This window comes from Enhydra lutris, unplaced genomic scaffold (genome assembly GCF_002288905.1).
Source record: "Enhydra lutris kenyoni isolate GAN:26980312 unplaced genomic scaffold, ASM228890v2 scaffoldscaffold46, whole genome shotgun sequence".
Classification (NCBI taxonomy): Eukaryota; Metazoa; Chordata; class Mammalia; order Carnivora; family Mustelidae; genus Enhydra; species Enhydra lutris.
The window spans coordinates 14,917,024-14,939,131 of NW_019154130.1; the positions used below are offsets into that span (position 1 = coordinate 14,917,024).

General features: G+C 56.4%; 1 protein-coding gene across 2 annotated transcripts; it reads right to left on the minus strand.

Moving 5' to 3' along the window:
• Nucleotides 1-2,072: 2,072 nt before the first annotated feature.
• LOC111156513 (musashi RNA binding protein 1) lies at nt 2,073-21,729 on the minus strand. 2 transcript variants are annotated; one of them, XM_022517457.1, is made up of 14 exons: nt 21,671-21,729; nt 21,461-21,501; nt 20,815-20,896; nt 20,632-20,716; nt 17,703-17,744; nt 16,031-16,123; nt 12,388-12,436; nt 11,076-11,158; nt 10,487-10,604; nt 7,791-7,871; nt 6,438-6,494; nt 3,420-3,488; nt 2,545-2,732; nt 2,073-2,114 (listed from the first exon to the last, which is right to left on the minus strand). In XM_022517457.1, the coding sequence occupies exons 1-14, from the start codon at nt 21,727-21,729 to the stop codon at nt 2,073-2,075; spliced, it is 1,089 nt and encodes a 362-aa protein (XP_022373165.1). The 2 variants fall into 2 exon arrangements, with proteins under 2 accessions (XP_022373165.1, XP_022373166.1); XM_022517458.1 differs by lacking the exons at nt 6,438-6,494; nt 21,671-21,729 and having other exon boundaries at nt 3,405-3,488; nt 21,461-21,497.
• Between the last annotated feature and the right edge of the window lie 379 nt (nt 21,730-22,108).

Genomic DNA, 22,108 nt, shown 5'->3' on the forward strand with positions numbered 1-22,108 from the left:
AGAGTTAATTCCTTTCCAGCAGTGGCTCCGGGCGAGCCCTTCTCTTTCCTCACCCCTTGCCCCCACGCTGGGTTTTTGGGGTGAGCAGGCCCAAGGCCTTGACCCCTAGGGCCTGAGTGAGCGGGCTTGCCTTGGCCACAGTTGAGGCTTGCAAGCTTACAGTAACGGTGTCTGAGGAGGAGACAGAAACACAGGGGGAGACCTTTGCCAGGTGGGGTGAGGCAATGCCCTCACCCCCAAGGGGTCTTAGAGAGGGGTAGGGGCTTCACCTCACAGTATTTACATATGATACAGGACGGGATGGTTCCAGGGGCTTGGCCTGGCCTACACAACCCTGTCCTCCTTTCCAGGGCTGGAGGGAGGTGGCCAGGGGCCCACACCCACATAGACATTTTGTTCTCAGCTGGTGGGGGGGCACCTGGCCCCTTGCCCCCTGCGGCCTGGGGCTTCACATTCACAAACCTAGAAATAGTTTAAAAAACGGTTTCTTTAAAAAAAAAAAAAAAAAAAAGTAAAGAGAAAAGGAGGGGAAACCAGAATAAAAAACAAGCATAGGGCTTGCGGGCCTATAGCAGACCCCCTCCGCCCTCACTCTAGCTATGCACAAATACAAAAGCCTTCTGGGGGGGAGGGTCCTATGGGGGCGCGGCAGGAAGGGAGGGGCACAGACCTGAGAGGGGAGAACCAGGTAGGTGGGGGGCAACCGGCTAATCCAAAATAAATAAAAGCGGGCAGGAGAGGGGCAGGTGGGGGAGGGGAGCCAAGGGCGGAAGAGGGGGAGGTTAGTAGGGGAGCCAGACGCTGTCCGGGGGCAGCAGGGCAGGGGCTGGGCCCAGGGAGTGGGGGGCAGGCAGTAGCGGTCCGAGTCGCTGCGGGGGACGGGGCGGCGGCTGCGGCTGAGGTGTCCCCGCCCCCTCGCTGGCTCACTGTGGTCCTCAGTCAGCTGCAGGCTGGGGCGCTGGAACACAACAGGAGGTTAAGAGGACGCCGGGTCTACGTGTCTCCGCGCCCGCCTCTCTTAGGGGCTCCTGTAACACGAGCAGCCTCTCCTAGCAGAGCTCTGTTCACACACTTCTCAGGCTCTGTTCCCTGTTAGGAATGCCCTTTCCCTAGATTTTTGCATGACTGGATTTATTCAAGTAGTGCCTTCTCGGAGGCACTTTTTCTGAACCTTTAATCTCAAGCAGCCTCTTCACACGTAATTTGGATGTTCATCATTGGTCCACTTGATTTTTGTCTGTAGCATGAGAGGGGCCTTGTCTGTCTCCTACATCCCTCTTTCCTGAAACAGTGCTCCACTAATGCTCGTTGGAATCAACGCAGGAAGGAAGGAACAAACGAAATGCCCCAGGTTCACCCAGGATCCCCCTGTGACCATGTGTACAGAGTTCTCGCTCTCTCTCTCTCTCTGGACATGCATGTATGCTGACAGTATCCCGTTTTCATGGCTGTGTAATATGCCGGCGTATGCATATGCTGACTTAGTACTCACTCTCCCTTTGATGGGCATTTCAGTGTTTTGCAGTTTTTATATTTTTTAAAAAATTTTATTTAAGTAATTTCTACACCCAACATGGGGCTTAGAACTCAAGACCCTGAGGTCAAGAATCACACCCTCTTCCAACTGAGCCAGCCAGGTGCCCCGATTTTTTGCAGTTTTTTAAATAAATGCCTAGAAGTGGACTCGTTGGGTCAAGGGCATGAATGTTCAACATCTGGATTAACAGTGCCAGTCGCTCTTTGGAAACCCTGAGACAAGTTACCTGTTGCTTCTCCTACACCCTCATCAATGTTGGGCATTAGGCATCTTAAAAAAAAAATCTTTGACAGGTGGCATTGGCTGCCTTATTGTGGTTTTCATTTACGTTTTTTATGTAGCAGGCTGAGCAGCTTTTCAGGTTCATTGACCACTGCGGTCATGAAAGTTCTGTCTCCTCCCTGCACCGTGGGCTCCATGAAGGCGGGGACAAAGTCTGTGTGCCAGATGGCGCTGCTGGGTGCCAGCCTCCCCAGTGCCACCCCCACCCCAGACCCTGGCCCACCTCCTCACCTCCTGCCACCTGTTTCCTGCTTCAGTGGTACCCATTGGTGAAAGCTGTGGCAATCAAGGGGCCCTGGGGGAGAAAAGAATTTGACTCCTAGAATTCCTAGGGATGCAGAGAAGACCCAGGGGCTCCTCTCTTCTGAGGAACACCGAGGGTGAGGCACAGACCCTTGTCTAGCCCTGCCATACTGCCCCCACTGCAGACGCAGGAGAAGACACTCTAGGGTAGGGCTTGGGATCTGCGTATTTCCAGTACCCTGGTTAAAATGAGGGCACCCCTGAGCTAGAATCTAGCCTCCATGTGGCCAGAGACAGTGAGTCTGCATGATATCCCCAGAGCCCGCCTCATGCCTGGCCCATGGATTGAATGATGAGCCCCACTGTTCCCCCTTGGTGACCGTCTCTTTCCATCCATCCTCCCTCAGCCCCTTTCTGCCCCTGCAAACAGACAAAACCTCTCCCTCCTCCAACTTGTGAGTCTTCCAGGACTGGCCACTCACCCCAAGACTGTGGCCAAAGCCGGTGCTGGGGGCGGGGCTAGCAGCGCTGATGTAACTGCTGACCCCTGAGTCCTGGTTGGCTGCCCCATAGAGCTCGGCCATGGGGCCAGGGCTTGTGGTCCCCAGGAAGCCCCCTGTGCGGCTGGGAGTTGAACCTGGAGGGGGAGCCATCGTCCAGGGGTGAGAGCCTGGCAACCCAGAAAGAAGACGGTGATAGCCCCGGCGCCCACTGCTGCCCCACGACACCCCCCCCAAAACAAAACCTGTTCCACCCACTTAACATGACCTTGAGCCTTCCCTCTCCCTTATCCCTACATCCCAGCGGGATGGTGGGTCCACTCCCTGGAGGTCTCCCCAGGTCCATCCACCGCCACCCATCTGGCAGCCCAGTGCATTTTCCAGAATCGACATCGCTCCACTGCTTCAATGTTCTGTGTCTCCCAGGGCCTGGTTCCTCCTGCTTGTCCTCCCCACGCCCTGTTCCTGTACTCCCCCCAGGCTAACTGGCCTCTGCTTGGGACACTTTTCTTCCACTTTGCCTTCAAGTTAGAAGTTAAGGGGTGTGTCCTCCTGGAAGCCTTCCTGAGAGGCTCCAGCTGTGAGCACCTCTGGTACCAGGCTCGCTCCAGCAGAGCAGGCTTGTCCTTCAGAATGCCTGCCTCTGTCACACCCGATGCCCCCACCAGCCTGTAAGCTCTGGAGGACAGGAGCCTCCTTCCTGGCTGGCTCGCCAGGTGCTCTATTAATACTTGGGGAGCAAAGGAATAAATAAATAAGTCCTTCTGAAAAGGGTGGCAGTAGCTACCTCCTCTCCCCTCTAGACTTCTCTGCCCCGAACACCTCTCCTCTGCTTCCTGCACCCCAGAAGTCCTCACCTGTCCCTCGAACCACAGCCGCCGCTGCCGCCGCTGCCGCCATTGGTCCGTAAGCAGTGAGAGGAATGGCTGAAAGGAAAGGTATGGGCACTTCAGTGTGCTGGGTGAGGGGACTGAAGTGGACAATGGAGGCCCCCTCTGGGCAGCATCAAGGCATCCGCATCGAGGCAGAAGGCACTCCCTTAGGGCACCAGCTGTGCCCTGACCCACAGAATGGGTAGAGAAAGGAAGGAGAGTGGACAGCTTCCTAGCAATGGACTCAACCTCAGTTTCCTCCCACCCCCAAACTCAAGCAACACAGCTAAACAACGCAAAACTCAGGGTGGGGAGCGGGGCACCCCACCCTGAGCTGCTCTGAGTGATGCCCCCTTCTCTAGAGAGTGCCGCTGGCCGGACGGGACCACCTAGCCCAGAGGCTCCCAGGAGCTTATGGCCAGCAACCCAACCCCAGGCAACTGCAGCCACTGGCTGACTGACATTGGGTACAAGAAGCCAGGCCTGTTGCTTCAAGGTGGGGCCAACGCTGAGGTGCAGTGCCTGTCTCAGAGCTCCCGGTGGGATCGGGCGGAAGCCAGACTCCAGTCCAGGCCACAGTTCAGCTTCAGACCTTCTGCCTCTCCTGTTTCACTCACTGTCCTTCTCCTGAGGCCGGTGCCCTTGGTAAATTATATGCACCCAATTCCCCGCCTCAGGGCTCCCCTGACGGCCTCCGAAACGGAAACGACCACTATCTCCCCCAAATTCCCCTAGCTCCTTCTCTAGTTCCCTTCTTCACATACAGATACTGCTATATCCTTGTTTGCTGTCCACCTCCATGGTGCCCAGCACCCTGTCTTACACACAGTAGGTGTTTAATAAATGCTGAAGGAGTAAAAGGAACCTCTTCTTTTTACCCCTAAGATATCTCTACACCCAATGGGAGGCTTGAACTCACAACCCGGAGGTTAAGAGTTGTATGCTTTTAGGACTAAGCCAGCCAGGCGCCCCTAAGAGGCTCCTCTTCTTAAATAAGGGGTTGGCTTGAACCTGGAGCTCCCTGGGGCTGCGGTAGTGGGTGAGCGCCCTCTACCGCCTGGCTCTGACACTGCAGCCCCTGAGGCCGCACCCCACCCAGAGTCCTCTGAGTTGGCATTTGCCCTCAGGAATACAGTCTGCCATTCCAAAATGCACCCCGTGGGGCTGTTTTGGCGACCTTGACCCAGAACTGGTACTGGATTGGGGCTAGGGACTCCGGAAATGGCCCCTGAACAGCCTTGGGTCTGGGGGATTAAAGTCTGGGGACAGCATGATTCCTAAACTGTGGAAGAGCCTTGCCTAAGAGCCAATACAGTTGGCTCCTCACCCCGACATCCCCTTCCTTGGCCACCCTCACTAAGGCAGCCTCCTGCCCTTGGCCCTAAGGCCTTAAAGCATCTCCCGGTTTTATTTTCCCTGTGCGACTTCTCACCCTCTGCAATTACTTCATTCATTTGTCTACTTATTTACTGCCGTCTCTCTCCACTGAAATACCAGCTCCAAGAGCCAGGGACCTTGTCCGTCTCATTCATGGCTGCATCCCCACCTGGAAGAGCATCTGGCATGATAAATGTCTCCTGAATGCCTGAAGGAAACACCCACATCTCCTGAAGGCAAGAGAAGAGTCCAAACTCCAGGCCTCCAGGGAAAGCCTCTGCCCCTGCACCAAGCCAGCCGCTAAGGGGACATGTCTTCTCTCAGTTCTTTTAAGGGCAGGGGCTGGGCTCTGATGCCTGGTTCTCAGTCTGGTTAGGCATTTCCACAAAGCAAAGTCAGCGCCAACCTGAGTAACTGCTTATCACAACTGTAAGGGATTACTCATTTATATAATAAGTATTTGGTTTCCTCTCTAGACTGCACGTCCTGTGAGAGCAGGGCCTGGCCCTGTCTTGTCCCTGCCGTGCCCCTGGGGCCTGGCTTGAGTAACCCACGTAGTAGGTCCTCAGCACAAAGTTCTGAAATGAGGAGAAAAGAATCTTCCTTCCAACATCTCCATGGCGGGTCAAACCCAACTCTGCTCAGGGAGGGGCCTCTACCACCCCCCACCTACAGGACTCTTTACTCCTTCCCCTTTCCTCACCCCCTGGTTTTCTTCCCCTTTCCCCATTTTGGGGGGCCCCCCGAGCACCCCTTGGAAGGAAGGAGTCATCGCAAGCTGCATCCATGCTCACGTCCTCCACACACGGCCAGGTTGGGGGGGAGAGTCTGGGGTGAGGTGGGGGAGAAGCAGGTTGAACAGAGAAACCCCCTGCAGCCTACCTTCGCCGCACATGCCCCGCCCCCCCCCCCCCCCCCGGACTTGGCCACGCCCCCAGCCCCGAATCAGGGGCTGCGGGTCCCAAGCAAAAGCTGCAGGGGGAGAGATGGCTCCGGAGGAGGCCAAGTGCGCCTTCAGGCAGCTTGTTCGGAAGCTGCAAAGGGGCAGCCTGAGGGCTGGATTTGGCCCTCACAAAGGTTTCGTTTGGCCTGCAGTGGCTTAACAATTTCAAATTCGTTGCCAACATCTGAGAACTATTGAAAAATCCATTCAGAAGCAAAAGCTGGGTTTCTGGCTTCCCTCAGAAACTGAGATCTCCGACTACTAGGTGGGCATCCCCTCCCGGCAAGGGTCGGCTGGCACAGAGTGGAGGCATGCGCACTCCAGTATGTCCAAGACCCCACCGGGCCCACTCTAGTCTGAGTGTGAGGCCCTGGCTCTTCACTGCTGGATCCCAGAGTCTAGTCTACTCGGTGCCTGGCACATGGGAGGCGCTAGATAAATATTTGCCAAATAGATGAATGAGTGATTTCTCCTCCATCTGCTGGGCTTGGCCCCATGCCCCACCCTTCAGGGCCATGAGCTACACAGACTGGCCAGGGCCCGGGCAGAGTCTGTTGTCCCCACAGCCAGAGCGCTGCTGGACAGGAGAAAAGGGTCCCACTAGCTTTCCCCGGGGAAGACCCCTGGGTCCTTCTCTTTCTCCCCGTGTGGCCTGTGAGGTGTAGGAAATCCGAGCGACTGACCTGTAAGCTCGGGGAGGACTGGGGCGCTCGGGAGAGGGGTCCGCTCTACACGGAATTCTAAAATGAAACGTAAAACAGCTTAGGAAGATCCAGGGGAGGCCCCTGGGGCACGGCCCAGGGAGGACGGGTGCACCCACAGGGACACTGGGTAGGGGGACAGGCCATGCACAGGACCCCAGAGCTGGGATGGGGAGAGCACGGTGCCCAGCAGGCAAAGGTGGAGAAGGCAGAGGAGAGACAGAGAGAAAAAGAACAGGCGGAGTTGCCACCTACACCCTGGGCGCTGGCCAATGCCGGAGCGACTGTTCTGGTGTTTCTTAAAAGATGTTAAGATTGCACCAAAACGCCTCCCAGAATCCTCCTCTTCTCCTGTGTGTGTGTTTGTTTGTTTGTTTGTGGGGAGGAGCTGGCGAGGCAGCACTGATGAAAAGACCGTGACCCCAGAGCCTGTCAGGCTCAGGCTGGGTTCCCAGCTCCACATCCTTCTAGATGATGGGTTGTCTTAGCAAGGCCATTTGCTCTCTGAGACTGTTTCCTCACTTGTAAGATGAGGATGGTCATCCCTCCCCCGTGAGTGTTGTCAGGATTAGACAACATCGTGTCGAGGAAGGACGCCAAACTGGACAGCCCAAGAGGCAAAGGATGCAAGTGCTCAGGGACCCTCTTAAAAAGGCTCCCCCCCGCCAAAAAAAAAAACCAGAAATGGAAAAAGAAAAAAAAAAAAGCATGCAAAAATTTGATGTCTGATATTTCAAAGAAAACAACACTGAAGACCCACCATGGCAAAATTCAGAGCTGTGTTGGGCTTCCTGCCACTTACTTTAAGGTCTAGTGTTATTTTTATTTTGAATTACAAATGAGGGTGATGATCATCAAGGTTTTGGATTGCTTTTCCGCATGGCGGGGTGGGGGGCGTGAAAAGTCTTGTGGGCCTTTAGAGGGCTCAGCGGAGCACGTGGTCATTGTAAGTGTGACCATAAAAGACACAACTGGCGTTGGCCCTCAGGGAGGCTTCTGCCACAAGTCTGATGCCTTCTTTGGTGGAAGTGGCAACTCAGAATGGCGTGATGAGGGGAGAAAAGGCAGGATGCAGGCAAAGATCTGCCTGAGAGAGAACCGTGCCATGCAGGACCACGTGGGGGTGGGGGGGGTCCCCACCTTCTGGGGAGGAGTGGGGGAGGGGATGGGTGGGGAAAGGTGCTTCTTCCTCAGACATGCCCTTCCTTCCAAGCCTCCAGCAGGCAGACCCGCCCTCCCCCAGCCATGCACCCCCAGACACCGCCCTGAGGAGTCAGACTGCCGGGGGGAACCGGGGACATGCTGGCAGCAGAGGGACAACCAAGCAGGACTTACCAGGGAACTGGTAGGTGTAGCCAGGGGCGAGGCCTGTGTAACTCCGGCTGGCATAGGTTGTGGCCTGGAAACCGGGGTAACCTGATAGGATGAGGGGGCTAGTGTCAGAGGCCTCACCTAGTGCTGCGACCCTGCTCAGCAGGGAAGGATCTGAGCCACTCTTTTCCCTCCCCACCTCACAGCACAGATAACAGCCACATTTACCAAACACCTTCTGCATGCCAAGCCCTGGGCTAAGCCCACTGCATACTTCATTCTCTCCTTAAGCCTCACAGGAATCCTAAGAGGCAGGTACTATCAGGAACCCCATTTTACAGGTGGGGAAAACTGAGGCTCAGAGAGGAGACACATTGGCTGAGAATAGTCCAAACCCTGACCAAGACCCTTTGCGCTGACTCCTGCCTCCCTTCTGTCCTCATCTGCACTCTCCTCCAGTCACACTGGCCTCCCTGCTGTTTCTCAAAGCCACCAAGCTCCTTCCCACCTCAGGGCTTTGCACAGGCTGTTTTCTCTGCCTGGAACACTCTCCCCCTGCCAGTTTTTCCCGTGACTGTGTCCTTGTCATTGTGCAAGTCCCAGCTCAAATGTCACCTCCTTGGAGAGGTCATTCCACAAGATTCCTCCCTCCCATCAGTTACAATATTTATCAATTTTCCCATAGCACCAACGATAACATTATCTGAACTTATCCCAGGGCTTTGTTGTTGTTGTTGTTTTTATTTTAAGTAATCTCCACACCCAACACAGAGCTCAATCTCAGGACCAACCCTGAGATCCAGAGTCACGCTTTCCTCCAACTAAGCCAGCCAGGAGCGCCTCCCAGGGCTTTTTCAAAGAGCTGATTTTCTGTCTTCCCCATCTTTTATTTCTTATCTCCAGGACAAGCTCCTGGTTCCTGCTACATGTACGCAGCTAATATGTAACTGCGGCTTTGCCAGAAAAATCACAGAGTAATAATAACAAACAATGAGAGTAATAATGGTGTCACGGGGATTCGCATTCAGAGCTAACTGGTTCTAAGTCTCTTAACCACTCTTTCCTTCTTTGTCGTTTTTAAGATGGGGTGAAACCAGCTAATGAATCACCTTGAAAAGAAAACGGGTCTCAGTGTTCCAGACCGAAGGAGGCTAACGAGACGAGACAACTGAACGCAATATCGGATTCTAGCCCGGATCCTATTTGGGGGCAAAAACATGCTATAAAGAACATTACTGGGCCAACTGATCAAACTGGGAAATAGCTTAAAATATTGGAAAAACATAATTGTATGAAGTGGATTATTATCATGTGGCTTCATGGACGAAAGACCCCTAATCTTAAGAAATAACACATTGAAGTATTTACAGGCTAAGGGCCATAATGCATGTGATTTAAGCTCAGATGATTCAGTGGAAAACCACCAGTGTATTATGTGCGTGTGTCTGTACATTTATATATACACACATATATACGCATACAGAGAGAGCAATGGGTAAAAGCAAATGGGATATAATATTAACCATAAGGTACATGGATATTCTTTGTATCACATTTTTGCAACTCTTCTCAAAGTTTGAAATTACTTCTGAATAGAGAGTTAAAAGAAAACTTGAAGCAAAGACAGTGCCCTGTGTGGATGCTGCTTTCCTCATCCACTCTATCTGTGATCCCAATCCTGACCCCTAGCCCATGCCATGGCCCCCGTGCCCCCACCACCACCTCTGAATTCCCAGAGCTCCCTTTCCTCCATTCCTGGCAAAAAGACTCCTCTACATAGTTCTTTCTGTGTGTATGCATCTTGTCTCTCTAGGGAGACTGTGAGCTCCCTGGGGCGCCCAGCTCAGATGTCACCCCCCCATCGTTGTGGGCCCCCAGCACTGTTGGATCCTGCTTACCTTCCAAGGCTCATGGCCTCCTGCACTTACTCCAGGGGGCCTCCCGGACCACCAGGTGGGTTTTGGGTGCCTCCTTGGACCTCCCACAGCCTCCCAAGGCTATGCTATAAACCTAGTGACTCCTGCCTCCTGCTTGATGGGAAAGCCCAGGAGGGCAGGGCCTGCCTCTCAGAAACTGCTCAGTGGGTATCAGTTGAGTGACAAGAAGCAGCTGCTTTCTTTTTGCCTTCCCCAAAGTCTCTGGGTCTTTGTAAATGCTCTCCCCTCTGCCTGTAACACTGCACCCTTCCTTTCTCCCCTGACCTTCTGCAACCAGCACCCACTCAACCCACAGCCCTCAACTTAAATGGAACTTTCTTTCTGGCTTCTCCAAACCTCCGTCCCAGTTCCCTACGCCCATGCCCTCTGCGCCCCCTAAACTCCATCCAACCCTATTTATTCATATTCTTACTTGTTTTCCCTGCCAGACCACAAAGCTCCAAGGAAAGTCACTGCTCTCTTTGCTGGCACACTGCCCTGCATTTTATAGTTGCTCAATCACTACGAGTTGGATGGATGGATGAACAAGTGGACAGATGGACAGAAGGATCGATGAAGGAGCAGCTGAGCCATTTTCTGGCCACCGCCAGAGGGCAGCACCCCACAACCAAATCGCCCCACCCTGGGTGGGCTGGGAAGCTTGAGCACCTCGGTCCCCACTCCAGCCCAGGGACTCATGCAGGAGGGCAGCCCACAGAGGAGAGGCAACACCTACGCAGCCCCTAGGAGCCCTGGGAGCAGTTCCGGGCAGGAAGTAGCCACAGGTGCAGGCCTAGCACATACCCAGCATGCCGATGCCCAGCATGAAGGCGTCCATCCCATAGGGCATGACTCGAGACCTCCCCCGGGCTGAGCCCGTTGGCGACATCACCTCTTTTGGCTGAGCTTTCTTACATTCCACCTGCAATGAGACCTGAGGGTTAGTCCCTCCTCCAGACAGCAGGGTCGCAGATCCTCTGGTTCCCTAGCAGGCCTCCTGTCTGTTAGGTTCGTAGATACCATTCATGGAGTGCTCGCTGGGTGCCAGAGATTACATAAATGGTTTTGCAGGCCGTAGTGGCTTACACCAAGCCCGTGAGGGGGGTACTACGGGCACAGATGTGGAAAAGGGCTCTAAGCAGGAGATCATCTGCCTAACGAGACTGGCAAGTGGTAGAGTGAGAAAGGTTAATCGGGCCTCTCGCCTCCACCAGCCATGTTTTGTAACCACAAGGAGACACGGGCTTCAGTGTCCAGATCTTCAGGGGGTAGGAGAACCCGGCTCTGCCCCATGGACTGTGATTCCCTTCTGCGGGCCTCTAGAACCTCTGAGACCCCCCCCCCCCGCCGCCCCATCTCTCTCTGCACCTCCACCCGTCCAGTCCCCCCTCACCATTTTGTTGTTGATTTCATGGAAGTGGATTTCACACACTTTCTCCACGATGTCCTCGCTCTCAAACGTGACAAACCCGAACCCTAGAGCACAAAGGGGACAAAAACCAGGGCTTATGGTCAAAACCCAGCCTCCAGTGATACCACACCAGCACTCCTCTCTTACAGGCCACTGCCTGAGAGTTAACAAAAGCCTCTGCCCACAGCCTGGGAGTCTTTCTCCTCTTCTTCTTTCAACTCCCTGCCTGCTGAAGCGGGGTTTCTAGCCCCTGCATTACAGATGTGAAAGCCAAGGCTCAGGGAAGTGAAGTGACTTGTCCAAGGTCACAGAGCAAATTAGAAAGCATTACAGCCATCATGAAAATACACTCAACGTGCCTTTTCTCCTTCTCAGGTGCTTTCCAAAGGAAGGAAGAGCACACGCAAACACTTATGTACATTTACACAGAAGCGTACACACACAAACCTATGTTTGTACACGGTCACATACATTATGACACACAGATGCCCGCATGCACGCGCACACGCATGCACACACACACACCTAGGGACCCACATATCATACAGATACCTGGCAGCACTCACAAAGGCCCCCTCTACACGTGAATAGTTACCCTGACACACCAAACACATACAAAGATTCAGACACAGATACCGTCGCACGCACAGATACAAATACACACATACATACACACATACCCACCCTAGCACATACCCCAATCCCCAAACAGGCTAATACACCCTGAAGCAACTGGAGAAACAAACCATGTCCTCCGGGGTGTGCCCCAGGGGTTGGAATGGGATTTCTCAGAAGGCAAGGCCCCTGGGAGAAAAACAACCAGGCAATGCACACTGTGGCCCAGATGCTCACAGGTTCAGGGGCAAGGGAGTTGGGGGCTGGGCTCAGCCCGCTGGTGGGGGTGGAACGCAGGAGCAGACTGCTGGAGGCTGTGCAGTCAGCCTGACCCTGGGGCGGCCTGGCCTAAGCTCTGGTTACCAGGGACAAGGTAAAGCCCCAGCAGACACAGGCTGGGCAGACAGCGGCTGGGGCGGGGGTGGGGGTGTGTGGGGAGGGCTCAGTTTGGAAGGGGGAGGTTGCTCCTCTGCTCCTCTCGGGTGTCTGCAATTGGGCGAGTTTCTAGCACAGGAAACGGCGGGACAAAAGCCTTCTGTAAGACCAGGCCCTGGAGAGGATGCAGATCCTTGGGGATAGGATGTCAGGAGGCAAGATGAAAGGGCAGCTGTGACCTGCAGCCCCCAGGCTGACCACAGGCCCCCAGCCTGGCCTGGGGAGGGGGAGGCGCCACACTCACCTCGGTGCCGATTGGTGGTTTTGTCAAACATCAACATGGCATCGTCCACCTGAAACAGAGCCCGCCATGGTGGACCCACCAGAGACCAGGGTACCCGCCACAAGCCCGCAGCAGGGGCTCCCACACCCACGTGCCTCTCGTGCAGGCTAGGCTTTCGCTTTGAACCTGCTCCCAGTGCAGGGGATGACTTTCCATCCGCTACCCCACCTGGATGCCAAGGCACCTCCCAACCAACCACCAGATTCTCCACGGACAAGCCTGCAAATACGAAGCACCGAATACATGCCTGCCTCTTGGCCCCATCATCCTCTCTACAGTCCCGGCAATGGAAGAGCCTCGTTCTGTAGATCAGGAAGTGGGCTCAGAGAGGTAAAGTCACCCACCAAGGTCACACAGCAAATCCTAGAGCAAGCCTGGGAGGAGGAGGAGGCACGGAGTGGGTGCTCAAGAAGGAAATATGGGAGCAAGATAGAAACGGGGCAATGAAAGCCTCTTCCCTTTCTGCAAAAGGCCAGGAGGACAGCAGCCACTCCAGCCAGACCTGACTCCCCTCTGCTGGTACAGATCTTTTCCTCTAATTGAGGTTTCCTTTTGCTAGAGGCTGTAATTAAAGCAAGTAGAGTTCAGTGCCTGGGCTGCTTGCCTCCCACTGACTGGGGGAGGGGCAGGGGCTGAGGAAGGGGAGTGGGCTACATGATCCCCCCTCCCTTGCACCCCAGTCTCCTCTTCTTGCTACTCCCTCATGGCACCCCCTTGGATACATGGACAGCCAAAGGCTTTAGCTTCCCTCCTGCAGTCTCATTTCCCTCCCTTTGCCTACAGCTGGTACTTCCTTCTTGTCCTCTTAATTCTTCAGCCAATGTCAGCCACCTCATGGGGTTAAGCTAAGGTTTGATTTGTCCTTGGTGGAAATCAAGGGCTGCTTCTGTACCCTGCCCACCCCCATCCCTCCACCCCCCCAACACACACATCCCATTTTAGCTGCTGACCCTCCCCCAAATGGTCAGACACCCAAGGGATGAAGGAAAAGTTCCTGAAGCCATTGGGTACAGCCTCTCCTCCACTCTCCTTGGCTCTCTTTCCAGCCTGTCATCTGCCTCATTAAAGTGGCGAAGGCAGCCTCTGAACAGGGTGGTCCCCCAGCTCTCCTGAGGCGCCAAGCAGCACCAGGTCTCTGACGCTCCCCTGGGAGATCCAGGACCCCACTAAGCCAGGAGGCAGCGGGGTCCCTGGAGGATCTCAGAGGGAAATGACACCTCCCCTCCCCAAGGAGCTTCCTGTTCCAGGGGCCTGCGGCAGAGTACCCCTGCCACTCTCATCCTTATGGACCCATTCTGTGTCCAATCCCAAATCAGCTAGACCTGCCAAACTGGATAGAAACTTTGGGCTCCGCACATCTTCCCCTCCCTCTTATTTTAACAATGGAAAAGAGAAATCCAGAAATCCAGTTGTGATAAAAATACAGGCTGCCAGTAGGACAGACTAGAAATGGAATCTGAGATCCTGCATTTGCTGGTTGGGTAACCTTGGGCTAGGTTTCCTCATCTGTAAAATGGGTGTAACAGTGTTTATCAATTGTATAGAGGAGATAAATGACATAGCACCTGTAACACGAACTCACATTACCTGGGATAGTAAGTGCTTAATAAGTAATAGCTATTATGACCTTTATTAGGGAGGGGCTTACCCACAGTCACATGGGGGAAGAGAACGAACAGCCCAATACCCCTTGCTCTTGAAGGTTCCCTGAGGACAGCGCCCAGGTCAGCTATGGTGATGGCCATCCTATCTAGCACCTTGACTTGTACTCAGTAATTATTTTTGAAATAATGAATAAAAGCCACACCCTCTTCCTTAATCCTATAGCTCTAGTTTCCTGCCTGACCCACAGAGTGATTCAGCCCAAATCCACAGCCCTTCTGGCCTTCCTTCACCCAACCATCCAACTCCACCACTCCTGGCCCCCCAGATCCTTCAAACCTGGCCTTGGCTAGACAGACCCCTAGCGAGGCAGTGGGGTTGAGGCCAGGGCAGGGAGCAAGGAAAGTGGCTGGGGGTCCAGGGGACCCCCACTGGTGTCCCCTCCTGAGGCCAGCTGAGGGGAGGGAGGCTCCCAGCCCAGTGTCCTTAATAGGCTTTGGTCTCCATGGGAACCCGGGGGCAGGAGGGCTCCAGCAGGGGGAGGGGAGGCGGCCGGGGCCTGCTGACCAGTGGGAGCCGCCAAGTTCGGCGGCCGCTAAGCCTGAGTGGCAGCCATGGCGGCTGACCATTGTTCCCCCCTCGGCGGCGGCCCCTCGATCCGGGCGGGGGGCCCCCCGCCGCGGGGCCCTTGGCATTCCCGGCTGTCCCCCTCGCTCCCTGGCAGCCTATTCTCCGGCTCCCCCTGGCCTCCCCGGGCCGGTTTCACATGCCAACGCCGATTTAGGCCCGAACAAAAGACGCGGCCGCTGACGGCTTCTCCTGGGGCCCGGTTGCCATGGCAACGCCGGCCCCGGGGGCAGGCGGCCTCCAATCACAGCTGCTGGATCAGATTAGTGCGAGCTCTAATGCTCGGCGCTCAGACACAAAGACACCCCGCCGGAGCCGAGCGGGCCTGCTGCTTCCCAGGAGCGCCCTTCCCTCTGGGGCCGAGACCGCCGACCTGCCCTCCGTCCTGTACCCGGGTCCCCACGGAGGCGCCTGAGCCTAGGCCTCTGGCCCCCACGCCGCCTGCAGCCGCTGGCCAGGGGCCCTCCCACCCTCTCCTCTTCTCCCCTAGAGACAGGGCCCTGGAAACCCACCCAGTCCCCAGCTCACATCCCATTCCCAAGGCTGCCGCCCTTGGCCTAGCAGGCAACTGAAAACGCCTTGATGGGTAGGTAGAGACGAAGCCTGTAGACTGTCTCACATTATGGAAAACCAGGGACATTAAGCATTAAGCACAGCAGCCCTCCTTCACCCCCAGTCTTAAAACTTGGCCCCCTCTTTGCCATATCCCCATGGGACCTTGATGCTCCCATCACTCACCTTTCTGGGGACACCCTATTGTCTGACGATGCCACATCTCCTTCGTAAACTAAACGGTCCAGAAATTTAAGCTCAATGCACTTCAGAGCTGAGAGCCAATCTGCTGGGCCTGATCAGGAATTTAGGGTGCTCTCCTCAGTGACCCCCCTCAAATAGCTAGGGAATCAGCACCTCCCCCCAGCTCCCACCTGTGCAAGCAGGGTGCTGAGTGCAATGGGGAATCATATTTATTGCCTCCTTATCATCCTCACCAGGAAGAAGTGGGGGAAGGTGCAACCGCCCGTGGCCTGGACAGGTGCAAACTCCCAGGAGGCTAAGGGGTGACTAGATTGAACTGGCTAGGGGAGAGCGGCCTCCCTTGGGAGAATGAAGATAAGCAAGAGAAAAACACAGGGGAAGGGCAATAACAGGGACAGCTACTGTGTGGCTTCTCTCCCTGGAGCTGGTTCCAGAGGCTGGGGCCCAGACAGGACAGGAGCCTGGCCTCACCCACAAAAGGACCCAGTCCCCTTTTCACCTTTTTTCTTTTGCAAGAATTGGAATGACCTGGCTGGACTCTGCCTGGTACTGACCAATTCTGCAGGGCTTCCATAGCCCGTGAAAGCAACCCCAGCAAGCACCCCCGGTTTTGACCCACCTTCCCGAACTGTTCAAAATACTGCTTCACGTCCTCCACCGTGGTGTTCACTGACAGCCCCCCCACAAAGATCTTCTTCGTTCGAGTCACCATCTGTTAAGGGGAGGGAATGAGAAAGTGGGCATCTGAGTCCTGTGGCCTACTGCCACCAGCAGGGGCTCGAGCCCTCCTGCCAGGGCACCAGCTGACAAGCTCTCTGTGGCCCTAGCTACTCAGAACCCCCCCCCCCCACCAAGCTCCCCCATGGACCCCCGCCTCTAGGCCTGTCATGGGCAGCTGTGCACCCCACACGCTGGCTGGCTTGAGTGTGCCTCCCTCCTGCCTCCATCCCTGGGGTCTGTGTAGGGGAAAATGCCTTCCATAAGGACCAATGCAGGGAAGGGGGCGGGTTAGTGACCCAGACCTATAGTGTAACTCAGAGACCCCCACCAGCACCCCTGGGAGAGACCAAGGCCCATCACAAGGTTCCCCTGAACTCAACGCCGACATTTTCCTCCTCAACCTCCTCCCAAACCAACCTCTGGCAGCCCTGTGGCCCCAGCCCCGTTTTAGGAAGAACACATGGTCCTAATTACCCCAGGAGCGCATGGCTAATCCACAGCAATTCCCAGCCCCATCCTAACACTAAAGCACCTTCTGTCACCAAACTGCTTAATGGAATTAACCCAATTCCGACCACGTGCTCCCTGGTGCGGCTTCCTTCCAATACCTGCTCCATAATTGCTTTCAGGCCCTCTGCTGGATCCTTCTAGAGATGTCCCCTTCCTGTCTCCTACAACTCATCCCTCTCCCTTTGCTGTGGCAGGAGCTGGGCACCATGGTGGAAGCCACTGGCTCAAGACCTTAAAGCATCCTGGTTCCTACCTAACCCCTCGCAAAGGGGGAAAGAGATCTCCTGGAGGAGGACCTAGTCCTAGGACCCAAGTCAGCAGACTCAGGGGTCCTCCGCTCCCTGTTCTGTAATCAGCCTTCCTTCCTGTCCCCTATATTTAACCATTTAAAAATTAATATTTGGCTAGTTGCCTTGAGGCCTGGAATAAAATCTCAGACCCCTACCCTGCACCAAAAGTCTTGAATGCTATATAGCTCAACTGCTCAGAATTCACACACACCCAGAAAAACTCACCACCACACCGGAGAAAGAAAACACTGGGAGGGCAGCCACTCACCCAAGTTGAAAGACAACAGGTGACCAACTCCATGCTCCCTTCCCCCTTTGCAAGCTGAATACAGCAAACTTGTATGTAGGAAGGAGACTGGGGGTTAAAGACAGCTCCCCGGCCTGACTCTAGCTCAGCCTCAGGGGGTGTCTGTCCTGGGTTTGACCTCCCCAGGGGCACTGGGTTTAGAGGCTGTGATCTATGAGGTCAGACAGAAGTCGACTCAGGATCTGAAGGGTACTGGCTTCAAATACAGGACAATGAATCCCCCTGAGGGGTTCCTCCTTCTCCCAACACATGCAGCCCCCTCCTAGTCCATCCCAGAGCACAGATGGAAAGAGGCAGGATGTCTTCAATTCACAAAGCCAGGACATTAGGGATATATCTTCCCATCCCAGTCTATTCCAGAAACACTCCCAAGAGAGGTTCCAGAAGCATCTCCCATAGATGGGAATGCTAGGGAGACCCCTACCTGAAGTAACACGGCTCTTCCCAGACACAGACATACCCACCTTAGGCTGTGCTCGCCGAGGAAAGGCCACCTTGGGATCAATCTGAAAGAGAAGGGAGAGGTAAAGGGACCTTGGTTCTCGCACTTCAAATGGGTGAGCACACAGCCTTCAGCCCTGAAGAATTCTCTCATCCCAGGACACAGAGGTGACACAGAGGGGAGAGGAATCACCACAGCCTCTAGCCGAAAAGTGAAGTGGTTCAGCAATTAGGCCCTAGTGCCAGGCTGCTGGGTTCAAATCCCACTTACATTTTTTTCCCAGCTGTGAGACCCTGGGCAAGTTACTTAACCTCTCTGAGCCTCAGGGCCAACCTCTCCTGCAAAACAGGCAAATAGTAACACCCATCCCAAAGGGTTTGTCCCCAGACTTTGAGATAATGCTTACAAAGCACTTGACAAAGTGTTTGGCTCACAGCAGGAACCCCAACAAAGTAAGCAAAGTCTTAACTCCTTTGAGCACAGGGTACTACTCGAGGGCCCTTCTCACCTAATGACTTCATGCAGGTACCTGTCTAGGTGAGGCATGCAATCCAGACTTTGGAAGCCTTGTGGATGGAAATAACTCTTTGCTTTAAGGTAAGAGTTCATAAATCACCAGGAATGGACTCAGTTCTATTCCCTCAATACTATCGACATCTAACAGCCCTCTTTGAGGCTGCAAGCGAAAATGCGGCCAGGCTTGGAGTGAATCAGGGCGCGGGTTCTGGTAACGTGCAAGGGCATGGGACTTGGACTCCATCAGAAATTCAGGGTTCCAGCCCAAGCCTCTGATTTTGGCAACCTGCCCGCCCCTCTGAGCCTCAGTTCCCTCATCTGCAAAGTGGGGATAATCACACGCACTTTTCCCAGGGGCAGCCATGGGGAATCAAATGAGATAACAGGGGAGAAAGCAGCCCTTTGTGAACTGCCCTTCATTGAGCAAACAAAGGTGCTTTTGCCAGCAGGCCACCTTTGCCCTTGGCTGTGAACAACCAAAGGAGAAAAGCAAGACGCACCTGGGTGCTCCTGGGTACTGATAAACAGCAAATGCCAGGGCAAGAGACATGGTGATCAATGCAGGACCGATGGGGCCTGGTCATTCCAGAGTTTCTTGCCACCCACCTGGGTGGATATCACTCAGAAGTTCACCAGCAAATCGCAGGGAAGGTCTACCTTGTTCCTTCCGTTCAAAACTCAGCCTCATTCTAGGCAACCGGCTCTGGCTCCTCTCTGCCTAAATGGCAAGAACCAGGGATCGGCCTCCTCTGGGCTCCCCCACTAGACCTGCCCACAGAGAAGGAATCTCTAAAATCCATGCTGGGGCAATGTCTCCTCTCTCCCAAAGTCCCACTGGGCTCCAGGGGACATCACAACTGCCCATTTCCCCTGTCTGAAGGTGTGATTTCATACCTCTACGGACATTTTCATCCTTCTCTTTCTCCTGGAAGCAGCCTCCCCAGCCACCAGAGCACCTCAGACAGTCCCCCTGCGCAGACCCTGATGGGGAGATGGTACCCAAGCCACGTCCCACAGACCCACGCACACCCGATCCCTGACACACCCCACCTCCACTCTGACTCACGGCTGGTAACATAAATAAAACCCAACAAGTAAATAAAAGGTGAAAGCCAGAACCCAAAATAGACTCCCCACAATAAACCTCCCTCCCACCCACCCCCCCAGACCCAGGCCAGAGAATGCCAAACACAAAGCCCTTGCCTTTTTGAGTCCCAAACCCCAGAAGGATGCCCATCACACCCTCCTTTCCCTCTTCCCTCTTCTCCTTATCAATCTTCCTTAACCCACCCCCACCGACCCCCTCCCAAGCCCCAGTCCCTAAATCTCAGCTTCCTGAGCGCTGCTGAAGCCATCAGTGCATTCTGAGGACAGGGGATGGTAGAAGAACTGGCAGCTTGATGGCAGATAATCACCAAAAACAATAGGCCACTGTCTCTCCATTCCCAGCTTGGGTCACTCACTCTGCGCCAAGAAGATCCTTTCAGAGCCGGCAAAGTTGAGGCCTGGCCTCATTTGCTCATTACTGTGAGCAGGAGTGGGAGCCACTGGGCAGAGATAACAGGAGCTGGGGACAGGCGGTAATTTAGCAAATTCTTGGGCACAACCAGCTATTGTTACAGGTAAACAGGAGCCAGGGACTGACCCAAGCAGGGAGGCCCAGAGCTGGAGGAGAGTGGGGGAGTGTGGAGAGAGATCACACTGTCCCAGCCCCCTGGCCTCCGGTCACCCCATCACAGAGTAACCCCTCCTCTGACTTTCTCCTTTTCCCTCTCCCCTAGAGCAGGGGCCTGGGCCAGCGCCCCCTGGAGGGCCCAAGACACTGGGGAGCAGTGGGACAGCAGTAAAATGTTTTAGGAGTTTGAATGCCAGAAAAGCAGCCTCTCCTCGGATCCAGCCCTCAGAAGGGTTGTTTCCAGGCAAGCTAGTCCCCTTCTCATAAATCCCTTCTCGGGCAAAGCAGGTTCCTGTCTTCCACACAAAGCGGGGATCTCATAGACCAAAAGGGGAGGGGGGGAGAGGGGGACTCTGTGATGCTTTGCTATTGGTTTGGAACGGTGGTGGTGGGGAATCAAATACTAGAGTCCAGAGAAGCCACGGGGTGGGTCTCTGCAACCCTGACTCACCCAGTCTGGGCTAGGGGAGGGACCTAGCCCCACCCCAAGCTGCTCCGGGAGGCACCAAGATTAGTAGGTACGGGGAGGGGCTGGGGGATGTTAGCATCTCACCGCAGGCCTGGGATTCTTCTCCTCTCCCCACCACCCCCGACTCTAGTGACAAAGTTTCGGAGCTTGGTAGCCCTTCTACTCAGAAAACTCCTTCCTTCCTTCCTTCCTTAAGGACCCCATCCAACTGTCCTCTGGGGAGAGTCCTGACCCTCTCCTCCGGCGGCCTCCCTCTCCCAAAGGACCCCCGACGCCCGGAGGGCCACTCACTGTTTTGGAGTCGAGCTCGTGCCGCGACTGCGCCAGCACTTTATCCACCCCCGCCTGGTCCATGAAAGTGACGAAGCCGAAACCCCTGCGCGCGGTAGTGAGGGAGAGGCAGATGGTTACAAGGCAGTGAGTGGCGGTGGAGGGGGGCGAGCCGGGAGCAGGAGGAGGGGGTGAGGGGCTCACCTGGATCTCTTGGTCAGAGGGTCCCGCATCACCAGACACTCCTTCACCTCCCCGAACTGGCCGAAGTATTCGCGCAGCCCTTCTGTAACCACACACCCGCCTTCGGACCAGCTCCGGGCCCGCGCCCTTCCCCCCTTCCCCCGTCCTTTGCCCCCGGTGACCCCGCCGCGGCCCGGCCGCCCCCGCGCCAAGCAGCCTGCGCACTCTCCACTGCCCCCCCCCACCCCGTGGCCCTCACCCAGTTCCCGTGGAGCCTTCTGGCGCCCACGGGGGCTCCAGGAAGCCGAGGGCCGAGCTGGGCTGGAGGGGGGACGGCTCCGGCCGGGTTCCCGCCGCTCCGGGAGCCGCCTCACAAAAGTTTGAGCCGCAGGTGCGAGCGGAGTTGGCGCTGCCGCCGGCGGGTCCTGGGGGCCCAGCCCACCCCCCCGATGCCCCCTGAACCCCTCATCTCCTCCCCTCCACCCGCTGGGCCGTGCGCGCTTGCCGATCGCCCTGCGCTCTCGGGGTCCCCGGGCGGGGCGCGAAAGAGGGCGCGGGGGCGCCCGGGGTCAGCAGGGCGCAGGGCCGGGCTGGGGTGTCCGGTTCCGGGGCGCCGGGGGGTCCAGGGTGCCCTGCCTGGCCGGCGGGCGCTCCCGGGCTCGCTCACCCTGCGTAGTCTGCCAACTGAGTCCCCCGATGAACATCTTGCTGCGGGAGGAGGAGAGACACAAAGGGCCCGCGTGAGCGCCGGGCGCCAGGGCGCAGGGGGCGCGGGCCCGGGCCCCGGGGAGGCCCGGCCCGACCCGGATCGGCCATGTTGGCGGGGCCGGGGCGGGCGCGGGCCGGGCAGGCCGGGCCGGGCCGGGCCGGGCCGTACCAGGGGTCGTGCGGCGAGTCCGGGGAGGCGAGGCCGGGCTGGGGCGCGTCAGTCTCCATCGGGAGCCGCGGGCGGCGCGGGCAGCGGAGCGGCGGCGGCGGCGGCGGCGGCAGCGCTCGGCGCGGGGCAGATGAGGAGCGCGGCGAAGGGGGCCGGACGGACAGGCCATGCTGCCCCCTCCCCCGACCCCGCTCGGGCGGGCGGGCGGGGACGGCCGAGGGGAGGGCCCGCCGGGGGCCGACCTGCCGGCTCCTCCCCCCGCCGCCCTGCGCGCATAAAGCCCCGCGCTCGCCCGCGCACCCGGGCGCCCGCCGAGGCGGCGGCGTCCGGACCCCGCTGTTACCAGGCTCCCGGGTTCCCGAGAGCGAGAGAGACCCCGAATCCCGAGGCGGGCCGGGACCAGGGCGCGGCCGCACCCCCCACCCACCCCAGCGCGGG

Excerpts from the sequence above, each read along its gene's own strand:
- LOC111156513 (XM_022517457.1), bottom strand. The coding sequence starts at position 21,729 with ATGGAGACTGACGCGCCCCAGCCCGGCCTCGCCTCCCCGGACTCGCCG. Across the intron at positions 21,502-21,670 it reads GACTCGCCGCACGACCCCTG|CAAGATGTTCATCGGGGGAC; the intron begins GTACGGCCCGGC and ends CTCCTCCCGCAG. Across the intron at positions 16,124-17,702 it reads CTCGGCGAGCACAGCCTAAG|ATGGTGACTCGAACGAAGAA; the intron begins GTGGGTATGTCT and ends TCCCCTTAACAG.